We start from the raw sequence: 25,786 nt of genomic DNA, 5'->3' as shown, positions 1-25,786 counted from the left end.
TTCGAACAGGTGCAAAGATTTATTTATTTCAGCGAAAAAAATTTTTGGGGTTATGTGCACTTTAAATGGTTTGGATCCAGGAGCTGAGTATCAATGGTCTGTCTAGTGTGATTGTACTGGTGAGAGTAGCCTTTAAAGATAGTTGAAGGGCTGAGTGCAGAAAAGGCCTATGTGCATTTTTTAGTCCCCCCTCCCCCCTCATCAAAATAACCCTGCTAGTCAGTTAAGGATAGATGTTATATGCTGAAAACTTGTCCTCGACTTGACTCTGTTCCAGAGCCACTCTTGAGTCAGAGGAGGACTGAAATGTCAGCCATCTCGAGATGGTAGAGCAAAGAAAAGTTATAGTTGAGACATGAGTGAGTACCTTCAATCTTTGCGTAAGCTGACACCCGTGTGTAGTTGACGAGCGCAGCCTGATGGAGGCAATTTCTGATTTCTTTTCGAAATTCCTCAGGAGGAACTGGCGTTGAGATATCTTTCATCATGACCTGAAAATCAGAACAGAAAAAACAACTGTTAGGATTTCACAGAGATGGTAAACAAAAAGGGGGCAGAGGGAAGAATAGTCTCCTTCACAGCCGTCGTTTGAGTTTGTCACGCAGGGAGCGCGTTTCATGACGATCCCAAACGACGGCTACGAAAGAGACTAAGTGAAGAGGCTTAGTAAGAATACCACGACACTTTATTTGACTGTACATGAACATATTAGTGAGTTTAAGAAGCTACTATGGCAACGGCAACGAGAACGTCACAAAACAATAGGATTTAATGAGAAAAACAAAGATTGGCTCGTAGCTATTGTCTAAAAGAGTACAGACAATAAAAATGACGTCAGGTGTAACACGAGAGCTTTCTCAACGAAAAACAAAACCTCTTCTGTTGGTATTTTTTCCATGCTATTGTAAAAAAACAAATCAACGACAGTTTTCTATGGTCCATACTCTTGTAGACCATAAAATGACGCCATAAAACCCTGGCAGTGAAACCACTAGAGTTTTGAACATTTTTTTACTGTAACGTCATTTCATGGTTCACAAGGGTATAGACCATAGAAAACTGCTGTTGATTTGTTAAACAGAGTTAAAAATTTTCGGAAAATTCTGTCTTACCCTCTCAAACAATGAAAGCGTAGCTTTAAGTGCTCCTTCGGGACGTCCAAATGGGAAAGAATATCTAAGGTAAGAATACAAACACAAGGATGTCACATAAATGATGAGCATAATCAGGTGACCTCATCGCCTAATGAAGACTTCGAGTGAACAGTCGAAACGTCACAATTTACAAAGTTCTATGGTGACTAGTTACATGGTAAGACAGATTCAACTATTTTTTATGATCACGAGTGTCATTAAACAGTTCTCAGTTGAAAAGAGAATGGCGTACATGTATAACTTCTGAAAATATAGAGATAGATGACCACCATCACACATTATCATTCAGGATCCCATTTTCCAAGTTGTTGAAGGCTCCAAGGACACAAGCCCCACGCTACCCCTGGGAGTGAGAGACAAGCCCCACTCTACCCCTGAGGGTGACAGGCACCTCCCTACAGTATACTTAACTGTGTTACACATCAATCTCAAAACGTGGGAGACGCTTTCCCTGGACCATCCAACTTGGCAGAGCAAGCTCACCACAGGAGCTTATGCAGCAGAAACCAGATGCACCACAGATGTACAGTGCAAATGCGCCATTCGTAAGGATCGAGTCAACACCACTTCAACTGTTCATGTGTTCGCAAGCCTTCAGGGCCCAGTTTGGCCTCATTGGTCACCTCCGCATCCACAGTCACTGTTCATCCACCTGACCCCAGTTGTTCAAAGAGAGGGTAACTTTATCCGGGAAAATGTATGTGTTGGAGTACATTTTATCCACTGGATAGAGTTATGCGCTCTTTGAACAACTGGGGACTGATCTCAAGTTATGGTCATCTTCAACCCGGAAGGTTAAACATTACTTCAATGTTACCGATCTTTCATAAACAAGACTCAATGGATGTTTCAACAGAACTAATAACGGTAAAATGTGAGGTCAAAATTACGTTATTCCAAGATTATTTCACCTGTAGTGAGTGATTTGATAAGCCAGAATATTCCAAAGACGAATCTTTATCTCCTCAAACCAAGTTTTCTCATCAGCTGTAATGGTACCAATACCATCAGGCCTTCAATAAAAACAAAACAGAAAAAGATTTTAACATGATGTGCACTATACATAATGTTGTTGACATATAATATGTTCGTAGACAGTTTGGTTTCCTGTTTTTCTTTCCCTTGGCTATGTTCCATTTCTGAGGTTAAGCTTCCATCTCTCTTTGCATCATTTTGCTCTACCCAAGGCATGCAAAAGATCTTTGTGATCAAACTACAACAACAACAACATACGAAATTAGAGGACTGTGAATAGGCCATATTTTTTGTATCCTCTTTATTGAACTGCAAATGCTTGCACACAAGTCTTAAGCAGGGGAATCTTTTCACATGCAAATATTATTTTAATATATTCCCCCCGCAAGAGCCTCCATTGCAAGTTATATCCAGTTTAATACAGAGAGTGAATATGAAAATGGTCTACTGTATTATCTGTCTGTGCTTTCCACTTGCCGGAACTGGTCGGTCTCGCCAGCCAGTCTGTAAATCAAATGTATCATTTTGAAGGGATGGGGCTGCAATATGTTGAAAAATAATCACTCCGAAAATAGTACATTTGGTACATTCCATTTATAAATTGACTGGTTTGGCCGGCCAGTTCTGACAGGTGCCCTTAGAAAACAGTGATATTCATCATACATGTAGACCCAAACCTGTTTCCGTGAACGTGTGAAGCACAAAATGCAAAGCTGTAATGGAGTAGGGTGGGGTCGATCATCACACCACCTTCTGCTCTGTCTAACAAGTCACTAAGGTAGCTAAGATGCCGGTGACAGCCACGAACTCCATATCGTGCACAGTACTCATCCAATACAAACACTTGACCTGGAGAGAACCAGCCCTGATGAAGAAAATGGCTTGTTAGATGTCAGTGCTATCAGCCAGTGACATTATTTTAGAAGACTAAGGCCTGGTTCAGACACCGTACGTCACATGAGCCGAATCGAATTCGAGTTTAGACTGACCCAAATTATTAATCCCGGCTGAATTGATTCAGACGCTAAACTTAATTCAGCTGAAATTTATACACTGAAGGATATTATGACTGAAGAAAATTGCAGATTTGTAATAATTTAATGCATTTGATTCGGCTCATGTGACGTACGTCGTCTGAATCAAAGCCGGTCCACAGCCGCTATTCCAGGCTAAACCACGTGGGAAAAACGGCTGAGCCGATCCACATCAGCCGATCTGAATTGATTCAGGCGCCCTTCATTGAATTCGATTCGGCTCATGTAAAGTACGGCGTTTGAACCGGGCCTTAGTACCCTGTGGGAGAGAGGGTGGGGCTTGGCTATAAAAGTGACCTCGGTGATCTAGGTGAAAATTTTGAAATGAACACCTACAGGTTGTGAGAAATTTAAGAGTTTTTTTACTACGATTTAGTGGCTGAAAAAATAAGATTTGGTTAGTGAGACACCAAAGACTTCCACCACAAATTGTGGATGGACCACAACTCACACGACTGTAAAATCCTGTTAACTCAGCCCTAAGATCCTGGGCAAAGGGAAAATGGCCACCAGTGTGGATCACACTGATGAGACAGTGAAAAACAGGAGGGCGAGACACAGACTCTCTCAAAGTTTTATGATGATCTCCAAAAAATGCTTTGTCTATGCCGTGAATTTGTTCACTACTCTTAAGGAATCCACTCATGGTACACAGTACAATACTTGTTGGCTCCATTACGAATTGCTTGATGTTTTCTCTTTCCGTTCAACACGATGCATGTTGTTGGATGGAATAAAGCTGGACTCTACATTGCATCCATTCAACAATGTGCAACATGCTCAATGGCCTGTTTCAACAAGGAATCCTGGCACATGTGCCATTCTAGTACTGCTGACCAAAGGGTACCGACTGGTTGTCTCTTTTGTTAAAGGGACAGTATCACGCTATTTTTAGTAACACACTGAGAATTGGAAAGACGCTATTCGGTTGATAGCAGCCAAGATATAATGACAAAATTCCATTCAAAGACTATCAGAATGCAAAGAAACTATCCACGGATATTTTCGCCGGCAGATGACCAAGATGGAGAGGGGTTCAAATTTGAAAACGTCTGGCAGACGTTTTCAAATTTCGCTGTTGTAACGCACTAAAATCGCCGGTTGTACTATATTTTGGTTCAACCTTTCGTCTTAGAATCACTATTAACATTTCTTTAAATTAGCGATTGAGAAATATATTAACACAGTGTTCATTAAGTTTAAATTTAGTGAATTTTGGCCAAAAATCATGATATCTCTCATCGATCTCCCATGATACTGCCCCTTTAACTTTGCATGGTTTTATGCGGAGAACTACTGTAACAGGGGCTTTTGGGGAGTTTGGCTCTGTGGCTGAGCGAGAGGTGCCCTGCTTCCTTCCAAGATCTTTTTTACATCAAGTGGACCAGCTCTTCTTCAAGGAACACAGCGATAATTGCAGATCTTGACTCATTCTGTTACAGGTAGAACTCAAGAGCTTTAACTGAAGAACATTTGTCACATAAGACCCGTAGCCAATAGTATTTCGACGACTCAATTTCACTTCCGTAAGCTTAACAAATGGAGGAAATTCTAAAGAAATTACTTTTTGCACCTACAGAAACTGAAGCTCATTTCTTATTCGAAAGAACAGCAGGTGTTCAACACCTATGTGTTTTACTTGACGGTTACAAAGGCTCCGATATTTCCTAAACTAGTGAATTTTTACTGAAAAATGTCGCGTAACAATTGACATACATACCAAACAGGAGTAGGAGTCATTCAGTCTGTGCGTCAGTGTTAAATGTTGGAGCTTCTCAAACAGGACGTGGTGATTGAAGGTACTGGGCTCTGCTTGAATAAGATCCTCCAGTCCATGTTTTCTGGCACGATCATGGTCTAAACAATCAAAGCAAAGACAGAATACATGTAAATGATAAATTACTCATCTCAGGTGACCCTGTCAAGTGAGCCATGGTCTGTAAAATGTGTCAAGAAGCATTCAAATTAGACCGAAGTGTTCAGCAAAAAAATTTGTTCATGGATAGCTGCATTTCTTGCGGATTGAATCATTAAAAATCCATGAAAAATCCATTAATCATGTAAAAGCCACTCCGATTCTAGCAGCCAAGTTGCAACCTGAGAAAACTCCCACATTCAAATAGTTAGCTCCTTGAACAAGGACACTCTGACTTAGATAGCGATACCGAAGAACAACAGATTGAAAGTTTGGTCAAGAAGTATTTGTAACACACCCAACAAAATGTTAAAGTTGCAGTTAACAGTTGACCTGTAAAATAGCTCTGACTTTCAAGCCAGTGTAGTTAAAATAGAAGTTTTTGAGCGGAACTACATGTATATTGCGGTACTAGAGCGGTAACAGTTAAAATAAAATACATTTCCAGTCACTTGTTGTCATTTTATTCTCCACAAGTATTGAGTGATTCTTTAAAGGGCAAGTATCTTTTCGGACATACTTGCCCGGCTGAAGAGTTTGAAAAAAAAACAACAACAACAAAAAAAACAACAATTTTATGGATCCCTGAATTGTGCCAAACAAATGTGAAATGCGACATAACATAGTAACAAAATGAACAACAGACCTCCTTGGAGTCTTGTCAGTGTATTAACATGTGGTTGAACGCTGACAGCAGACAGATTTGGTGCAATGGGCTTGTGCGACTGCCCTGTTGCTGTGTATAGTTTGTTGACCCAGATCTGCCGCTCCAGCTCTTCTTCTGTTGCAAACAAGACTTGGTCTCCTTCCTTGACAGCTTTGAAGAAAAACCTGCCACCTTTGTGTTCTTCATCTGCAAGATGCACAATAATAAGGGCCAAATTTGTACAAGTTTTGCTAATTTCGAGTTTTTATCCACCCAATACTTCAAACTGTTCAAAGTCAATTAATGAAGTAATAGGCTGTATTTGAATTAAACTGGAACTACAATCCTGGCCAAATTGTTCAGGATGGAAGCCTCTGTGGGGCTGATCTAGACATTCCGCGTTCCATTCCGCACTAACCCCCTTCCCCCTTTACAATGTTGATGAACAAAGACGAATCTGCACGTGTGATATCCACATGTGTTAATTTATGCTTAACAATGAATAGGGGGTGGAGGAGGGGGTGACGTTACATCAATGAGTGGCACACAACAAACATGTTGATTCTTTTGGAGTAAAGTTTAGTGGAAAAAAACTTGCTCAACATAGAATAGGGGTGGGGGGTATTGCATCAATGACCGACATACAGCAAAGATATTATTGATTCTGTGGGAACAAAGTTTAGTGGAAAATTAACTAGTTTGGCCAAGATTGTAGCTTGCAAGTGAGGCTTAAGCAAGGGAGCCTTTCCGCATGCAAATATTTTTTAATATAATGTTATGATAAGATAATATATTATGATAATGTTATTTATAGACACAGTAATTCCATCTGCTTGTTAATCATTATAAACTATTCATCTATCTATCTAAACGATTTACAAAACAAGAACTTAATCAGTTTCTTTTGTTTGTGCAAAAATTCAGCTCATTTGGATGACATTTAAAAAACGGCCCAAACCCTCACTTCAATAGTTTTGCATAAAATCCTTCAATTATAAAAGAAAAATAATTGGAACAACAAAGCCTGCTTTTTTCAGAGATCCTCAAGGATGCCATTCCTGCTAAATCTGTCTCCGTTGCAAGAGCCTTCATTGCAAGCTACATCCAGTTCAACACCAAGAACACAAGTACGGCATATTTCAGAAAGTTTCAAGTCTGGATGTAATTTACTTACCAGTAACTGCCTCACAGTAATCAACAGTATAACCATCAAGTTCCATCATCTCTGTTGGCTCTGCTTGCTTCTCGCGATAACTGCACATTGCAAATGTATAGTGACTGACCTGAGGAATGAAGATCCCAAAAATTCAGTCTTTTAAAAATACCAATATCAGGGGAGCAGGGATGGCGCAGTGCTGAGAGCAACTTGCCTCCCACCAATATATGGCCCAGGATTGATTCCCGGACTCGTCATTATAAATGTACAATGTATGTGAGTTGAGTTTGTTGTTGGTTCTTGTCTTGCTTCAAGATATTTTCCTCCCCTCTCCCATGCATCATCATCATCATTATAATCATTATCACTATCAACAACTTAATTTAAGGACCACGGGATTGTCAGCTAAACCTCAAGACACTTAAATTAAGTTGTTGATAGTGATAATGATTATAATGATGATGATGCATGACTAGCAATAATTAACAAACTTAAGATTTCATTTAGCAACAAAGCACTTGTTGCAGCTTTGAAAGACTCCAGATTTTTCCATTTTTTCCAGATTTCACCTTTATTTTTCATACTTTTTCCAGCCTTGGAAAAATACTTTGCAAATTTCCCATACTTTTTATTTCCCTAGGTTTCGCACCAAAACGGCAAAGCATTCCTTTTGTTACAGCGGTTGTGAAATTTTTAATAGATTTTCAATGTAATTTTACTCTTTTACGCTGTTAAACATCTTTACATAGGCTATTTTTCTTAACCTTGTGAATTAAGTAACTTTTTTTGTTACTTTATTACTCAGGGATCCCATTGATAGCAGGTCTGTTGTATAGATGTCCTGAAAGGACTACCCTGTTTAAATAAAGGTGCTCAGTTTCAGTTTCAGTTCAAGAATTCCGGACTTTGTATGAACCCTGTGAGAATGATGATGATGATGATGATGATGATGATGATGATGATGATGATGATGATCATGACGATGATTAGACTGATGGTGGACTTGATACCTTTTTTTGTTGACTCAGCGACTTAAGAATGTGGACTTAGCAACCATAATGTTGACATTGCGACTTTGGGTTGACTTGACGACCAACGGCAGAGTGGACTTAACGACTTTTTGGTGGACTCAACGACTTTTCGGTGGACTCAACGACTTTTTTCTGTGGACTTAACGACTAAGTTGGTTTTTGCATGTTAATTGTTCCTATGCTTAACTGTGTCACACGGACAACTTAGGATTAAGCAAGGTAGCTTAGGAAACTTTGTTTAGTGATATGGTAATACGTTCTTCCGGAGACAAACCTTTCAGTTATGGAAAACAGAAATCTTAAATTTTGAGCAGAAAATGTAAGAGTGACAGTCGCCTCAACTGAATCAATAAATGCCCACTGCGAATCATAACAGCAGCACGAAACCAAAAAATATATCTGTTAAAAGAACGCAATGACAGCCTTTTATCGACAAATCTTTTAAACTCTAGCAAAAACGTAGCTCTAAATATAAGCAGGTGGGCCACTCGCTGATGGAAACACAGAGATTCCATAATTTTACCAAAACTCCCTTTACAACAAAGGCGACAAGTAGAAGAGAAACATCCTTAAAAAAAACTTCAATATTTCCTTAAACTTTAAGCCAAAGTAACACAGTTAGGGTCAGAATAAACACTTAAATGATCCAAAGAAATTACAAACTCTTGCTCAGGGGCATCCTAGCAACGTACACATTCTTTGAGAACAAGTACTGACCGAATGTTTGTAATAGAGTGGCTTTGGATTGGGAGTTGAAATTTTTTCCCTCACTACGTTTTTTGATTGTTTAAAGAACTCAACGCCATTGACTTTCTCATGACAAATTAGAAGGAAAACTAAAACCATTCAGTGTCTTCCCGCATGCACTTTCCGCGTTTGACGCCTGTTCTATTTGTTTACTTTGATATGTAAGGTTCACACCGTTATAACGTTCTACGGATCTGTGTCTTTTACAGATTCCGATTGATTGGTGTTTTTGTTTTTGTTTGTTTTGGGGGAACAACTTTTCTTATTTTTGGTTGGTGTTTATAACCAGTAGCTTTCAGCAAATAGAATGCTGCTTTTCTTTTCTTTGATCTGCTGGGAGCACATTCCTCGTGTTTTTTGCAGTTTGCTTGCTTCGCTTTCTCTCATAAAAGCTCTCGCTTCCTGAAAAGTCTCTTCTTCCGTTTGCTCCATTCCAGACAATTCACTCTCGTTTTTTTGTCTTAGTAGGATCAAGTTTCGTGACAGATTTATAAAGTCCTTTGAGAGCCCACATGTGCCTCTCAGCCTAAAATAATAGACTAAATAAGAAAGTTCTATTTTAATAATGGTATTAAATAATGGTTGTTTACTTTCTTGAAAGTGAACATCTCTATGGAAGGTTATATTGAATTATTATTTCACCATTTTAAGCACAACCATCGGAAGAAAACGTGATAAAACAGACGGGGTTGTATGTAGAATGGCTTGATACCAATTTTATTTTATGTTTTTGTTACATTACAGCAGTTTACTAGACAGCTTATTTGACCTCACTATTTTAAAGATGACAATGACATTTATCCAAGATCAATTATTCTGTCTGAACATCTTATGGAACAAGGAGAAAAAACCACCATCTCAAGATACTTTAAATAGTATGAATAGTAGCCCGGATTATGAAAAAGTTCTTTAGAATCTCTAATATTGGAACTGTGAATCACGAAGTTCTATTGTTTCAAACAGTTAAGTGTACCCGTTTTTGATAGTTTTTGGTGTAATTCTGCCGTCTTTCCAACGAAATTTTTGCCAGTTTATGTTATTACCTTTTATTACTTTTACCTTCAATAACTTAGAAAACTAACCATTGTAAAGACTGGTGATTGTTAAACGAAAACACCTATTGTTCCAATCCGGTTGTACCCTACACCTACAGTGTTTTTTAAATAGGCTTTGATCGTGCAAGCGCGCTCCGCCATAATTTATGGAAATTGACAAAAACCTTGTTGATAGTTAAGGGTTCCTTGGCAACGACTTTTATTCAAATTTTTATCCGCTTTCATTGTGTTTAAATAATGTCAAGTTTAACGCGATAAAATTGTGCGTTGCGTATTTTTTTTATATTGCCCTCGTTGTGTTATTTGACGGAACACTTAAATAGAGTTAGTGAAATGTAATGAAGAAAGTAGCTAGATTTTATCACATTTGTAATGTTAGTTTGACAGCGACGAGCTGTCAACTCTTCATTACCATAATGCAATATTGGCAAAGTTGCTGTTGTAGTTGCTGTGATGTTTAAGCTAAGTAAAGAACAACGTGTTTAACAACAAGCTACGAAGCCTGCGATTTCTTGAGTCAAGCACTGTGCTATACCCTAGTATAACACTACTTAATTCATTTCTTGGAGCTCTTCATGTAGCTGGAATGTCTTCGACATGAATCAAAGATTGATTGGACCCATTTGACATAAAACCTTTTCTGATAAGGTGGCTCAGACATTAAAACGTTCTGAGATAATTTTTAAAGACACAATTTGAAAGGCACAGTTTGAAAACAAGAAAAATAAAAAATACCACCAACTGAAGCTAACAACATTAGATCTGAATCTGCTTAGTGACCTGGCCTTGGATTGGAAGGGAGGCTTGTGCTGGCCTTGTTGTTGATACAGACCTCACTACTTTTCATACTTTTTATGCTGTTCTTATGCTAACAAGTGCATCTACATATGAAAAGCAGTGAGGTTTATATCAAAACATGATCACCCTCACCCTCGCTTCCAATAAAAGGCCAGGGCACTAAGCACACAACGGTAAAACGGCCTATTAACTGTGTGGGAATGAGAAGAAAATCATATGTCAAGCAAATCACCTTACCTTCTTTATATAATGAGCATGATTCCAACATTGTTGATCACATGTGAAAAGCACCCTCTAAATGCACGTTGGGAAACGTTAGCGAAGGGAGCTCGACTCAAAAACTAACAAATCACGTCAGGTTCGTCGTATTTTCTTGGCGAACTTCACTTGGTCTTTAGCCCTGCTTGATTAGGTATGTCTCCCTGGTTCTAATTTCAATTCATTAAAATCAACACGTCTCGGATATTCCCATCCTGGAGCCCAAAAATGAGGGTGGGTCTTCGTAGCAGTTAAACGTAAATCGGAGAGAAAACAATATCATTGCGTGGCTTTAATTCTTCTCTAGTTAACGTTATGTTGAGATTTTTCTTAAGCCCGGATCGCACGATGGAAATTGCTGTTTTGATAACTTTAAGTTCTGTCAATATCCCTGCGACTGATTATTCCTAACAGTGGCAACAAGCGGCCATGCAAAAGTGTAACGCGTCGTATCCACGCGTTTAGCAGTAAGTCGAAGGGAAAATAAAATTACATGTTGGTTTCGGTTCTGCGCTGCTTATGACAGTTTTTCTTTGAGAAAGCCTCAAGGCGGAAACGCAAAAAAAAAGTCAACTTTTGTAGTTGACAAGTTGAATTGTTATAATAAGCTTCAGGTACCAATATTTGTCTCTTGTAAAGTGACTTTGAACGTGACATCTCTCATGTATGAAACTTCCCTGGAACCAAACTCGTCCTCACAAATTGAAAACGTTTCAAATTTTTCCCGAAAATGGTCTTTCATATCTCACTCAAATTCTGTGGAAAATGCGACCTCACCATTAAAAGACATTGATCTCACGTCTCGTGGTTTTGAGAAAACAACTCCAAACTCAAGTCACGTCATTGTCTTAGATAAACGTTATCGCCATTTCAAATAGACGAACTCCCGTCAAAACGTACTTCAAATACTTCTATACTTCTCCGTTACCGCAAATTAAGTGGACTATGTGACCCCGGAAGCTAACAGGGGTACCTAAAATGAAACTTTGAAAAAAAATACAAAACAGATATATTATCAGTTCTGACTTTAAAGACAGTTAAATATAGCTTATCTCCATCATTTACGTAAATTTCAGGATAAGGCATTGAAAACAGCCTTTCGTATTTTGATTTGACTTCGGAAATACGCTTTTGAAATTGTTCCAAATTTTTTTTTCTTCGAATGTACGGTTTAGTGTAACACATTTTGTGGTGGTTTCAAACACTCGGGAAAAACATGATTTCAAAAGGTTGGTGGTAACTCATGAGCTCCGAAATAATTAAATGGTATCTAGATAACCCGCAGAATTGGTCAAAATCAGAGTTTACCACTTAATTTTAGCCCTTACCACAACTTTTGTTGACTTGACGACTTCATCGACTTTAAAACTGCCATCAAGAACACACATTTCAATCATTTTCTTTCATTTTTATATGCAGTATAGTTCTTAACTTAAAGTTACTAACTATGCCTTTTGACTTCAAAAAGAAAAAGAAATGGCTTTATAGAAACTATTTAAAGTTGAGGTCGCAAAGTCCGAAAACCATCAGTCTAATGATGATGATGATGATGATGATGATGATAATGATGACGATGATGATGATGATGATGATGATCATGACGATGATGATGATGATGATGATGACGATGATGATGATGATGATGATGATCATGACGATGATGATGATGATAACCTGCAGTCGCAACAGTCGGTAGAAACTGACCTGCACCAAAGCATAAAAACGTTCCTTCCATTTCTTCCAAACACTTTTCCCCTGAGCAAAGATCTTTCTAATTGTAAAAACCAAACAACAATGAATTGTGTTAATCAGGAAGGTAAAAACAAAAAATTATTAATAAACTGTAAATTATGGTTTGAACCCAGGAGTCATGTCACAAGTACATTATTATTTAATTATGATCATCCAGGTGAGTATAGTCCTGAGAAGGACTGTTTGAGGTGACATTGACTGACGTTTCAACAACCTAAGTGGAAGTCATAGTAAAATACATATAAGTGTATACTAAGTAGTAGTAATTAATTGTTGAGAGCTCATCTTTAACCTGCCAACAGGACCCTTAAATTTTGTTTCTTCCTAGGGAAGACTTATTCATTATAATTACTTTGGGCCAGGGGGAGGGGGATTGGTGTCTGTTTGATATGATTTTTTCAGATATATTTGTGGAACACACAATGGACAAATGGACGTGGGAAATTTTTTTTGGCCTGGTCAAAGACTAACCTTTGTTACAAAAAAGCTCACCTGCATGTACAGTGCACTCACCCACATTTTTTGAGGTTTACAGGTTTGTCCATCTTGACAGCAATTTTTAGTTTGATTTTGTCACCAGTCCAACCTTTTGGTGTTATGACATCGTACAGTTCTGGCAACTCTGACCCTCCAGGCGTTGGCTTTATTATCACCTGTGAGAAAAGATATTTAAAGGGACAGTATCACGCTATTTTTAGTAACACATCGAAAATTGGAAAGACTCTATTCGGTTGATAGCAGCCAAGATTAAAAGACTATCAGAATGCAAAGAAACTATCCAAGGATATTTTTGCCGGCAGATGACCAAGATAGAGAGGGGTTCAAAATTTGTAATGTACTAAAACTCGTCGGTTGTACTATATTTTGGTTCAACCTTTCGTCTTAGAATCACTATTAACATTTCTTTAAATTAGCGATTCAGAAATTAATTAACACAATGTTCAAAGTTTAAAGTTAGTGAATTTTGGCCAAAAGTCATGATATCTCCCATCGATCTCTCATGATACTTCCCCTTTAAGGACAGTGCCTACTAATACAGAAGTATTTTTGCATGGTTTATGACTGTGCAGGAAAAGCAGATCTTAGTAAGGGCAATGGAAATCCAAAAAGAAAAAAAGGGGTAACCACACATTTTTTAGAGATAATTAAGCAACAATTATTCTAGTAAAACGCAGTAAAATACAAAGCAATGTATGGCGTTTTTTCAAAATAGAAGCTTTATTATCTTTGAAAAATGCATGGCTACCCCCAATTTTGTTTTTGGATACCAAAAGCACTTGCTAAGTTCTGCTTTCCCCGAATAGTTATAAACCGCACAAAATATCCCTGTACTTCTAGGCACCACCCATAGGAAAACCTGAGTATCACAAGATGCACAGAACGTCTGTGCAGTAACAATAGTAGGCACCATCCTTAATACTAGGGACCTTAAGCAGCGACGACGATGACGTCAACGAGAACGTCAGAAAACAATAGTTTTAATTAGCAAAACACTGGCTCTGCATGTGCGCTACACACTTTGGTACATTTCTTTGCCATCCTCTGCAAAACAACAACGTGAAATGACCAAATTTAAGGTTTTATGGAGAACGTGAACGCATGATGATTAATTTTCCTTTCTCTTTCTGAACTTTAAAGGCGCCCCTACGACGTTAGCTCCTCGATAGTTCAGCTACATTGCACAAACTGAGAGAGTATAAATCATCGTGAATTTATTCAGAAGACGTGAAGGTAATTTCTTAAGTTTAGTTTTCGTCGGCGTCTCTGCTTAAGGTCCCTACTGTAAACAGTGTCACAAACAGATGACCACTCAAACTGCCATAATGAACTCTCGCTTGAACATTTTACTTTAAAATTTGGGATCTACGAACAATAATTATTATTTAGATTTCAGTCTTTTTTGTTTCTATCATTTCAATAAATAAATATTCTTTGTTTAAGAGAGTGTCATGAGTCATATGACTTCTTAGTGCAAGTAGCTTATTCTGCATAGGACAGGAGGCAGTTAAAAAGTGTTAAACTACTGGGATTGGTAGTGTTTATTTATGATTACCTTTCCAAGCTCTTTGTCATCAAGAGCCAGAAGTCCTGTGTTCTCGGCATACAGTTTAACTTTTACAATAGGACGAGGGTGACATGTGGTAAAATCCCCTTGTGATTCCCACCTAAAACAAATAAACATGTACATGTAATACTATATATTTGTCAAAATTTCACGATTACTTGTACATTAACATGCAGTTTACTGATGGCTGAGCAAACTTTACCTGCACAAATATTGTAATTTTTTTTGTCCCTGAATTGAATATGAAAATGAGCCATTGTTGGCATAGCCTGATTCTAAGATGTCCGAGGTCATTCGCAGCCCCCTCGCTAAGGGAGAGAAGCAAGAGGGCCACAAACGACCTCGGATATCTGAGAATCAGGCTACGGCTGACACACAGAGACAGCTTACATGGTTCTAACATGTCTTAGCGGAAAATAGAAACCTAAAGTTTGCCCAAATAGATAAAAGCCAAGTAGGACACTGTTTGTCAACTATTAAAACTTGATGAACTACTAAATATTATGACCTTGGTATAATTTCTCTTGTCATTAATAAATAGTCTGTATTTAGTACTTTCAATTGGCAATTTTACAATACTATTATAGATAAACATTTCATTTTGAAACACTATTAAAATAATTTTTATACTTACACAGGTTTGACAGCTTCTGCTGGATCAGTCTGGAATTTCTCTCCACCTTCCACCTTAGAGAGATGAAGACAATGGTCCAATGAGTGGTAACTAACTCATTATCATGTATTTTCTAAAATAGCCCAACATGTACACATTACTGTAATAAAAAATTCAATTTTAGAGATCAATGACTAATTTCTCCTTAAAATATCAATTCATTGTCAAAAAGAGAGGTAATATTGAGAATAACAAAAACCATCATTGAGGGGATATTGCCTGTATGCACCTACAAATTTGAGTGATCAAGTTCTGATTTTGCCTCACAATATTAATACATTTTCAAACATACAGCTGATTAGAACAAACAAAATCATCAACAGGGCCGGGTTGTTTGAAAGCTGACTACAACTAATCTAATTAAAAAGGTAATCGAGGTTTTCATTTCGCTTGTTAAAAATGGTTTTAAAGGCTAATTTCAAGCTCAAGGAAAAGAAAAGTCTAAGTCAAAACTGAGGGCCAAAAATCTTTTGGAAGAATCATTATTGATTAGTAATTAAACTTGAACCAAAGTTCACGTTAATCCACGATTAGCTTAATCAGCGTTTGAGCAACTGGGCCCTGGAGAATATTGTCTTGAAGAAGCACCAAATTCTCAAGCAGTTAATCAACATATTATTTTTTCACAAAACTCTTATCATAGCATGCTACGTGTACATAAAGAGAAAATTTTAACATTTTGAACTTCCATTCAAAAAAGCTTACCTCCATAGTACAGTAAACTATCTTTGTAGCTGGAAGGGACTTCTGCAGTCCTCTGGCTTCAACCACAATTACCTAAAAGACAAATTCTGACTGTTAACTACTGTCTCCTTCATTCATTCCAGATTTGATTTCTGTTGCTCTCTCCAGTCTGATTCAATTTTAACAAATACAGCTGAATGTCAAGACTGCATTCTTCCATGATAGCACCAAAATTCAAACATTGATCAAACGAAAAAAGGGAACTGCTAAGCTATCAATCAAATAGTACCTCTATCCAAAATAGGGTCACCTTAATATATTTATTTATTATTGACAGTTACAGCTGTACTTGGTCTAAGACTGTTTAATTTTAACTCTCTAAGCTCCAAAGGTGACCAACATCAATAAGGACCTTAAGCAGCGACGACAACGACGACAACGAGAATGTAGGAAAGCAATAGTGTTAATTAGCAGAACACTGGCTCTGCACGTGCATTATAACCTTTGGTACAACTCTTTGTCGTCCTCTGCAAAACAACGACGTGAAATGACCACATTCAAGGCTTAATGGAGGACGTGAGCGCATGATGATTAATTTTCCTTTTTCTTTCTTTTCCTAGGACGTTAGCTCCTCGATAGTTTGGCCATATTACACAAACTAAATGAGTTGAAATCATCATGAATTTATTCAGAAAACGCAAATGAAATTTTTAAGTTCCTTTTCCATTGATGTCGTCGTCGTCTCTACTTAAGGTCCCTAATGGCTGCTTTTACAACAGGCTTTTGACAAGGAATTGAAAACTGGGTGTCCTAGAGACATGTGTCTGTCAAAATTTTCAAAGGGTTAGATGAAATTTCACTGATTTTTTTTTTAAAACATGGGTGTCCACAAGATGCTTGGACACCATGCTGGCTGTATTAAAGCCATTCTTTGCAATTTCACTGTCTCACTAGTAATTTCATCATGTAAGTCAAGATCAAAGGCTCCTGTGAGCCAACTCGTGAATGCAGATGACACATGGTAATTGAAATTTAGACGGCTACGGAAACTTCCTTGAAAGCTAAAAGAAATTATATCTTTGCCCGATTATGTAAAGAAAAATAACCATTCTTGCACTATAAAAATGATTGTCAAATTATTCTCTACAGATTGAATAAGATTATTCTGATGCGCCGATTAAAAAAAATCACGTGTTTTTTAATTCAAAGTTCATAGAAGCACGCCATGCGCAGCTACGTCATGCAAATTCCTGTCCGATAGTCCGGGGCTACTGGATTTTGCGATCGGGCTAGTGGATTCTGACCATCACTTGCCCGATGGGCAAGTGAAGTTTTCAGTTGGGAATTAAAATTACAAATTTAAATTACTGTAGGGCATACTTTTTTTTAACTTCCAGGTAGATTTGCATTTTTCAAGCCGATCTCACAAAGGGAAATCTGTTCAACAAAGTATCGCATTACATTTCATGCCCGACATAAATGCGTGAAATTTTTCCTTTGGAGTTCAGTCAACGCAATCCTCAAGTAAAAATAATGAAATATGACAAGCTTTTGCTAAATAAGAATTATTTATCGACCGCGTCCTTTTGCTTTCCCATAAATTACCAGTTGTAAATTTCGAAAATGAAACATTTTTTCCCTTTGAAACCTCTATGAAAGCTGACAAGATCTTAAAGTGTTCATTTCACCAGAAATTTGCATAATTTTGTTTACGACGTCAATGATGCGTGACATGGCATGTCCCCCTTTCGCGTGAAAACTGACAGCAAAACTAGTTTTTTTTAGCAAACTAATCTACTTGATGGAAAAATATGATGAAAGATGTCGAGTTTTTATGTATGCAAAAAGTTATGATTAGCAGTGAACATTTCAGTTGAAAAGAGTGCTTCTTGCAGCTGAAGACATTTTCTGGTGGCAAAATTTCAAGTTGCGCAATGCTATATCACGCATTCTTTCTCCCTAAAACGTACAGTTAGTTCAATCGTTCAATGTTTACGTGTTTTTTTTTTTTCACTAATTGAGTTTACGACCCCAGACTTTCTGAAAAACTGAAAAAAACTTAACTTTGCTCAGATTTAATGAAAAATCTCCATTCTTCCACTAAATGATCGTCAAATTATTCTCTACATATTGAATAAGAAAATCCTGATGCGCCGTGAACAATAAATGTTCGCGTGTTTTTTCCACTAAATGAATTAAAAACTCATTCACTGCGCACGCCCGAAAGTTAACGACAGAACCAAACAACCAACCAAGTCAACAGTCAGCTATCGCTATAACTCGTTCATTGCGCATGCGCGCATTCACGAGTTAAAAATGGTTTTAATTATTAAATTCTCCCAACATGCAACAGAAGAAACAAAAGGTCATTTTGATACAGTGGAACCTCGAATTAACATATCTTTATATAACAAAGTCCTAGGCATAATTTACAATTATTCCACAAGAGGCATTGGCTGAGATGATAGATAGCCAACTCGAAACTACCCATCTTGCTGGCTTAATAATCATCTCATATCCAACAAGTGAGAGTGGAATAATTGTTTTGTTAAAAACAATCACAAAATATTACTGTATTTGTTAGATCTTGCTGATTTCGCTTTGCAAGAACAAAAAGAAGACAATTTAATGGTCGCTATTTCACTGGCATGGTATAATGGCTCATATACCATGGCCACTAAGCCAATTAAATCACTGAAATTGCATTATATAAAGATCCAGTTTTTAGTAACAAATGATATTCTCCAGCCCAGCCTTTTAAAATATATGGAACAGAACCTCAATATAATAAACCCTCGATATACATTGTAACAAACCAATTTCCCTGGCTAGTCCTTTGGCACTTCATTAGATTGAGGTTCCACTGTACTCCAGTACTACTTCAACAATGTGATAAGGCGGGATGAGAGGAGGTCCAGATAATGAAACAGAGTCTAACTTAAGCCATGGCTTAAGACAATCAGTGGGCCTCCAAATCTGTTAAGAAGTGGTTTATTTTACAGTGCAACGAACTCAACCGGGGCCACCGAAAAAAACTGACACTTTGAAATTTAAAAATATGTTCTCGTTTTTGATTGGTTTACAAACTACCAAAGCCAGACTCCTTTGTTGTAAACGTGACCTGTGATTGGCTGATCAATGTTGGGTGGCCCGGTTGAGTTCGTTGCACTGTAAATCGATAAATAGTTTTCTAGCCTGGGATGCAGGCCTTCTTGTTACCATTAGCAGCAGACAATGTTTAGATATGACTGTTCACAAATTGAAAATGGCTTAGAATGTGGTTTTGTTAAACACCGTCCAAACTGTCTTTTAATAACTGACCCAACAACTTTTTGAAAATCATCAACGGTATCACTATAATTTAATATCCACCTTTATAATTTTTTAATACCTCAATGGTAAAATTTAGCATGATATCAGACTTGGAAAGTATGGAGTCAATATCATCAGCAACCTCTGCAATGGAGATGGTGTGCTGAGGGCTGGAAATTGAAACAATACAATAAATTAACATTAGAGCACCAGGCTCCCGTGCGGGATGTCGCGGGTTTAAACCCCGGCCGGAGCAACACTCAGGGTCTTTAAATAACTGAGGAGAAAGTGCTGCCTTTGCTCTGACATCTGCAAATGGTTAGACTTTCTAGTCTTCTCAGATAAGGACGATAAAGCGTAGGTCCCGTCTCACAACCCTTGCTCATGATTACTTTGTGGGACGTTAAAGAACCCACGCACTGTTCGCAAGAGTAGGGGACGTTATTCCCGGTGTTGTGGTCTGGCCTTCTATCTTTCACACTCATGCTTGGGTTAAGTGGGTGGGTGGGTGAGATCTACTCCCAGAGGCAGCCAGCTGCCAGCTGCCAGCTGCCAGAGGCGCTTTCTCATGCTGACGTCCGATCTCACCCCATAGAAATGTAAACCACCATGAGACTTGGTGATATGTGCGGTATACAAGAACTCATTCATTCATTTTACAATGATTAATGATTAATTAAAAATTAATTCCATGCTCTGAAATAAAGCATTTGATTAAATTACAAGCAGCTTACTACTAGCCTGAGTGAGTGAACAAAAGTTGCATTTTGCGTAAGCACCACTGAAAGGCCGTTTACATGACAGGCAAGAAAGATACGAACCCATTCAAAAGTGGTATGGTACCCATAATTTTTGTAAAGAAGTGCACCCATGCTGTTTTGGGTCCAAAGGCGCCTATGGACCCAAAACATCACAACTACTGTTGTTTTTATCTTTACTGTACCACTTTTTAATGGGTTCATACTCAGTAACCACTCCAGAAATTCTGTACTGATGACATTAACATGATCCACCTTCATGTAACTTGACTCAAATCTTTGAAATTAATAATAAAAATAATATTACTAATACAAGTAGGAAAAAAATCACTTACCCTTTGGTTCTGTTAAATGAATATATTTTTGAGTCTGAGGAGCCCTTAGTTACAGGCTGACTTTCCAAATTACCACGGAGTTGATTGATAGCTGCCTGTTGTTCCTCGACAAACAGAGCTTCCATGTCCTTGTGAATAAAACCTGGCAGACGCTAAAAAATAATTAAAAAATTATTTACATCATGATACTGATGAAAATTTTGATGACGATAATGAATGATACAAGACTGTTATTTAAACATTTTTCTTCATGTACGCCAGCACCTTCTTTCCACAGTGTATGCTGGTGTAATTTTCAAGTCCATTTTTATCAATTTAAATCAAAGACGGCAAAGAATTAACACTTACAGTACCTTTCTCTGGTCAACAATGGCTTTGAGTCTTCCGTCCAATTCTCTCCGAATACATGCGGCTTGTTCATCTGCGTTATCAAGCTTCAAAAATAGAAAGACCATGGAATGTTGAATTGGTAGAAAGGATAATTCAGTGTAATCTTAGATGCTTTTCAACTTACATTCTTAAAGTACACATATATAACATAATTTTTCTTTATTTGCTTGATCAAATGTTCATGTTGTTCTCGTATATGAACGTGGAAAAAAAATCAAGTTTTCATCCATGCATTTGAGGCAGATAGAAGAGTCAAATTTCACTTCCAGTTGGGTACAATACGCGCAAGATGAGTGACTGGGGATAGTAAGGCTATGATGTCAATACAAGAATGCTTACTCTTGCCGCTTCTTTATTCCTCAGTTGTTTCCATCTGCATGAAAATTCAACAATCCCATTCACATTTTTACAAGTCCCTAGCTTTCTTCCTCTAGCTCTGTGCAGGAAAAACAACTGAGGAATAGAAAAATCGCGAGACTAGCATTCCTGTGTTAACATCATAACCCTACAGTCTATTCCCAGTATTCCGTCTTGAGCACTATTGTACCCATCTGGAAGTGACATTTGACACTTTTATACCCCTCAAACACAGGGAAGAAAAAGTGATAACAATTTTTTTTTATTTTCCTACAAGAACAACATGGAAATTTGATCAAGCAAATAAAAAAATCTGTCATATAAAAACAGACACTTTAACAGGTAAGAAGGTACCAATAAATCAAACCTATTGTGATCCTATTGGCTGTGCCTAAAAGTGGGACGGGGACTCGGGGACGGGGATGCAAGGACACGAGTTTGGGCACATGGGACGGGGGGACAGAAACAAAACGTACTGATGTAGTTAAAAATAAATTTGAAAAAAAAGTGCAATATACACAAATTAACTAATTCTGGAATTCACTGATGCGAGATTTCAAGTTTACACCAATCAGGGCTGAAAACAGCTAGTCTGATTCTTTTCAAATTTATTTTTAACTACATCACGTTTATGTTTACGTACGTTTTGTTTAAATCCCCGATGTCATGTCCCCACATCCCACATCATGCGTCCCTGTGTCCCATGTCCCCGAACTTGCGTCCTTGCATCCCCGTCCCCAAGTCCCCTTCCTAATTTTAGACACACCCAATCCTATCATTGTAAGGAGTTGGTCAAGGAAAGGAAGAGGAGTGAGGCTAGAAGGTGTAAGGCATTCGAGCCACATGAACAAAACATTTTTTTTCAACCACAATGTGTGTATCTGATTGTCAATCTTTCTCCTTCTTCTGTTACAATAAAATACAATTATAGTAATTTAATTGACACTCCTCTCTCCTCTACTCATTTCATTCTCTTAGTATATTCAACTCCCTTATTTCTTTTAGTGTCTCTTTAATATATTGTATATCTTCTTCTTGTCTTACTCTGCCCGCTTCGTTTAGCTTTCGCTACCCGCGGTCCAGGGTATTTAGTAAAAGAAGTTGCATTTCTCTGTATTTATACAGAGAAATGTATTTACACTGTATAAATTTAATGTACACTTAATGATGAAATGATAATAAAGATGAGCAAAGATATGAGCAAAGATGGGATTTTCCATGACAATATGCTAAAGTTAATCAGAATTTATATGAATTACAATTTTCAAAAAATCAAATCTAGGGCAGCTAATACCAAGATAGCATGTTCATCAGAAAGGGACTCAAAATACTGAAAAATAGGTGATTTAAAAGTCACTCAAAATAGGGGACTAGGTCTCATTAGATAATCTTTAAGATTCCAGGGCATTTAATTGCAAAAACAAAGTGAAATGCAAGGTAGACTTGTATAAAGACACCTGTCTGACCTCATCTCACTGATACATGTAAGTATATTATACTGATTATATCACCCTAAAAAGGAAGTTCACACCTTACTTCCTCATTGGAATATTTCACACGAAAATGCACATCTGTTGCTATTGCTACTGAAAATCTAAAAACATTCGGTATTTCTGATATTTCCTACGTGAAAAAATGATTTATTCATGGGATATTATAACCAAAACAGTTTTTTAGAACACTTGTTCATTTGTTAAAAAAGCTATTCAAGGTTCGTGGATTTATTGACTGAGTAAGGTTATGTTTACATCCCGATCTTAATTTGCAATTTGGAAGCTTACGTCTATCCTATCGTGTATATAAAAAGCAATAATTATATTAGTCATGTAACCGAGAAAATGATGTCGAAACAAGCGCATACAATGAGATCAAACTCTCGAGAAATCAACAGGCCATTAAATAGACAATATTAGATGAAACGTACCTGGCATGCGTTGAATAAAATCTGGTGCTCGTATTTTTTGACTCCAAGAATTGTCTGGAACATTTCATATAGCTGCTCTTTTGATAAAATCAATTCTGATGCCGCCGAAGCTGCAATTCTTGGACCTTTCTTAGGGTCGTCTTCTCCGCGAAATATCGCATCGTTTTTCGCCATCCACGAACTCAAAACGGTTTCTTTACTTATTCCGTCAATTTCTGGCAAGCTTCGAACCCGTTTCTCTATCATAGCTTTGAAGACCTCACGGAAATCATTTGACGAACAGCCTCCGCTTATAACCATCTTTTTAACTCGTTCGCTGCAGATAAAAACATCGTAATAAGCTCGCACTGCGTTGAAAAACGCCTCGTCCGACGCTATCTTTGTTTCTCCGTTGAGAAAATCTTCAAAGCGTTGCTTGATTTTATCCAAATCTTGCTTGCTGACTCGAGCATGCCTGCGCGCTAGGTCAGTTGGCTGTCGTGCATTGAATGGATAAGATATGCATCGCAGAACGAACACATACATCTGCAGCCTCTCTCTCCGTTCATCGTCCTCTTGTTGTTCTTGTAGTGTAGCTTCTGACACAACAGAAAATGTAGGACTGGGAGTATGAAGCGATGGAGAAATACTCGGCGAATTGGTCTGAGCTCCCGGTGCAGGAGTGCTGGAAAGTTGTTCTCCTCGCTGATAAATACTCAACAGTTCTTGTGTGTGTTCGTCTCCATCGACGACATCTTCACCTTCCTCTTCATCAGACGAAGATGCAATCATCTTGCTTCAATGTGCAGTGGTAAAATCTCGGAGATAACGTGTAATAAACACGTCTTCTTCCAAAAGTAAACAGCAACTAATGACTGCGAATGATCAATTGCTCTTTTTGAACGAGCAACCGCTGAATATTTTGATCATGTAGATTTCCCGCATAATTTTCGTTCTGTCCAATGAGCGCCTCCCATTTCAACTCAATTCAAGTTTATTTATTTACCACAAAATATACGAAATACTCAAAAACGTGGGTTCCACATAGAGAAAAAACGACGAGGAAGCCAAAAAGAAAACATTAGGCTTATAATATTAGGATTCCTCGTTAAAAAAATTTGAAGGATTTAAAGCCAATATCGGCGTTGTGAGATCAATCAATTAGCGGTTTTCTCTGCAGGACTGTTTTTATACTACAAACTTACCATCGATCGCAGTTGAGGTCATACTTTGCTCTTATCGAAATCCGAAGACTTTAATTTTGTTTGGGATCGATAGAATAGCAGTAAACGTGTATATTATGTGAGAATTTTATTTTCTGTACAGCTTTTGTTCTACAGCTGTCTCACTGACGACTTCATTAACAAAGAAAACCTTTTTTTTTTACATTTTTTATTGTTTTGCACTATTTACATATCTTCATAACAGTCTAGATCAGTCTAGGTATGAACATAACAATAGATTACAAACTAAAAAAAGAAAAAGAAAAAAAAAGGAAAAAGATACGCAAATTTATGATGAAAAGGTAAGATGTGTATAGTAACCAAAGTACCTTAGGCTTTCGCGTTGGTCAAAGCCACGTGTAATCAACTGGTGGAGACATTATACATAAGACCCACTACTATGCAATATAAGTTCCTTTCTGGATAGTCGAGCGAAAGTGCTAAACGGAGTGACTTGAGCTCGGCGAGACTGAAACGAGAAGAAATTGTGCATAGACGAGTATTAAAGTTGTAAACCTCATAGTTTTGATATTTAAAAGTCTACAATTTTCCCAAGTTTCTTTCTTTCGTTCTTTATCTATTTATTTGTTTATTTACACCCCCCTTGAATTTCCTCCCCGAACAATAGCGCCCTGAAAACCGCGGCGTTGTTTGAACTAATATAAACCCGGGGTCTATATTGGATTTACCGGTAAGCCGTCATTTCATTTCGGCAGTATCAAACAGGCAAAACAAACCGGTACCACGGTAGCAACTAGCTTTCGTTTAAATGGTCTCGGTCAAGTAGGATTTCATCCATAGACTCGAAAGTAAGAGCACAGCCATGAAGCACAGGGAAGTACTTACTATTCATTAACTTTCATTTAAATGGTATTTTGTCCCCACAGGCTAAAAGGTCACATTCAATATGCTCCACTCAAGGCGTTTCTGTGATAATGAAGCTTAATGGCTTTAAACCCCACGAGAGACCAACTGTTGTAAGAACTTCCCTGTGCTTCATAGCTGTGCTCTTACTTTCGAGTCTATGGATGGATGAGATCCTACACCGAGACCATTTAGATGAAAGCTAGTCGCTACTGTGTCACTGTTTGCTTTGCCTGTTTGATACTGACGAAATGGGAACGAGGTTGTGCCCAGTTGTTGAAAGCCCAATAAGCTAATCCTGGGTTAACGTGAGCTTAAATTTAAGTTCAACTACTAAGTGATAGAGATCCTTTCAAAAGATATTTGTTTCTCAGTTTTAGGGGGAGAGGCTTATATTCGGAATTTCACCGTATCCAGGTCATATTTTGTGTCGTTTCACCCTTTATTAAAAGAACAGCGAAGTTAGGGAAAGAACATGTCAGACCAACGCGTCTTTCCTTCGCGAACGCATTACTAAGATGGTTTAGCTATGTCTTACGAATGCGCTAAGAAGAGCTTCCAAATTCTTTGCTGGGATGTGGAGGGTGTCCATGATACACAATAAATATTTCAAAAACCGCCCAAACCTCGTCATGAAATCGAGGCTGAGTAAGGGATCGTATGCATTGAGGAAAGGGATACGAGGCAGATATACAGTGCCA

General features: G+C 37.8%; 1 protein-coding gene across 1 annotated transcript in view; it reads right to left on the bottom strand.

Annotated features, from left to right (window-relative positions):
• LOC146485849 (calcium-dependent secretion activator 1-like) overlaps window positions 1-23,891 on the bottom strand; it is a 33,485-nt gene extending 9,594 nt beyond the window's left edge. Inside the window, exons 1-16 of the mRNA XM_085102802.1 lie at window positions 23,020-23,891; window positions 20,702-20,782; window positions 20,349-20,500; window positions 19,335-19,425; window positions 15,965-16,036; window positions 15,221-15,273; window positions 14,575-14,686; window positions 13,035-13,174; window positions 12,474-12,540; window positions 6,899-7,007; window positions 5,725-5,931; window positions 4,884-5,020; window positions 2,807-2,994; window positions 2,066-2,167; window positions 1,113-1,176; window positions 368-491 (exon numbers count right to left, since the gene is read on the bottom strand). Coding sequence (XP_084958928.1) covers window positions 368-491; window positions 1,113-1,176; window positions 2,066-2,167; window positions 2,807-2,994; window positions 4,884-5,020; window positions 5,725-5,931; window positions 6,899-7,007; window positions 12,474-12,540; window positions 13,035-13,174; window positions 14,575-14,686; window positions 15,221-15,273; window positions 15,965-16,036; window positions 19,335-19,425; window positions 20,349-20,500; window positions 20,702-20,782; window positions 23,020-23,790 — 2,470 coding nt within the window. The 5' untranslated portion in view covers window positions 23,791-23,891. The remainder of the gene's footprint in view (window positions 1-367; window positions 492-1,112; window positions 1,177-2,065; window positions 2,168-2,806; window positions 2,995-4,883; window positions 5,021-5,724; window positions 5,932-6,898; window positions 7,008-12,473; window positions 12,541-13,034; window positions 13,175-14,574; window positions 14,687-15,220; window positions 15,274-15,964; window positions 16,037-19,334; window positions 19,426-20,348; window positions 20,501-20,701; window positions 20,783-23,019) is intronic.
• Window positions 23,892-25,786: the final 1,895 nt, after the last annotated feature.

This window comes from Pavona decussata, unplaced genomic scaffold (genome assembly GCF_977016875.1).
Source record: "Pavona decussata unplaced genomic scaffold, jaPavDecu1.1 SCAFFOLD_24, whole genome shotgun sequence".
Taxonomy (NCBI): domain Eukaryota; kingdom Metazoa; phylum Cnidaria; class Anthozoa; order Scleractinia; family Agariciidae; genus Pavona; species Pavona decussata.
The sequence above is the reverse complement of the archived record's forward strand: the minus strand, read 5'-3'. Positions and strand labels throughout refer to the sequence as shown.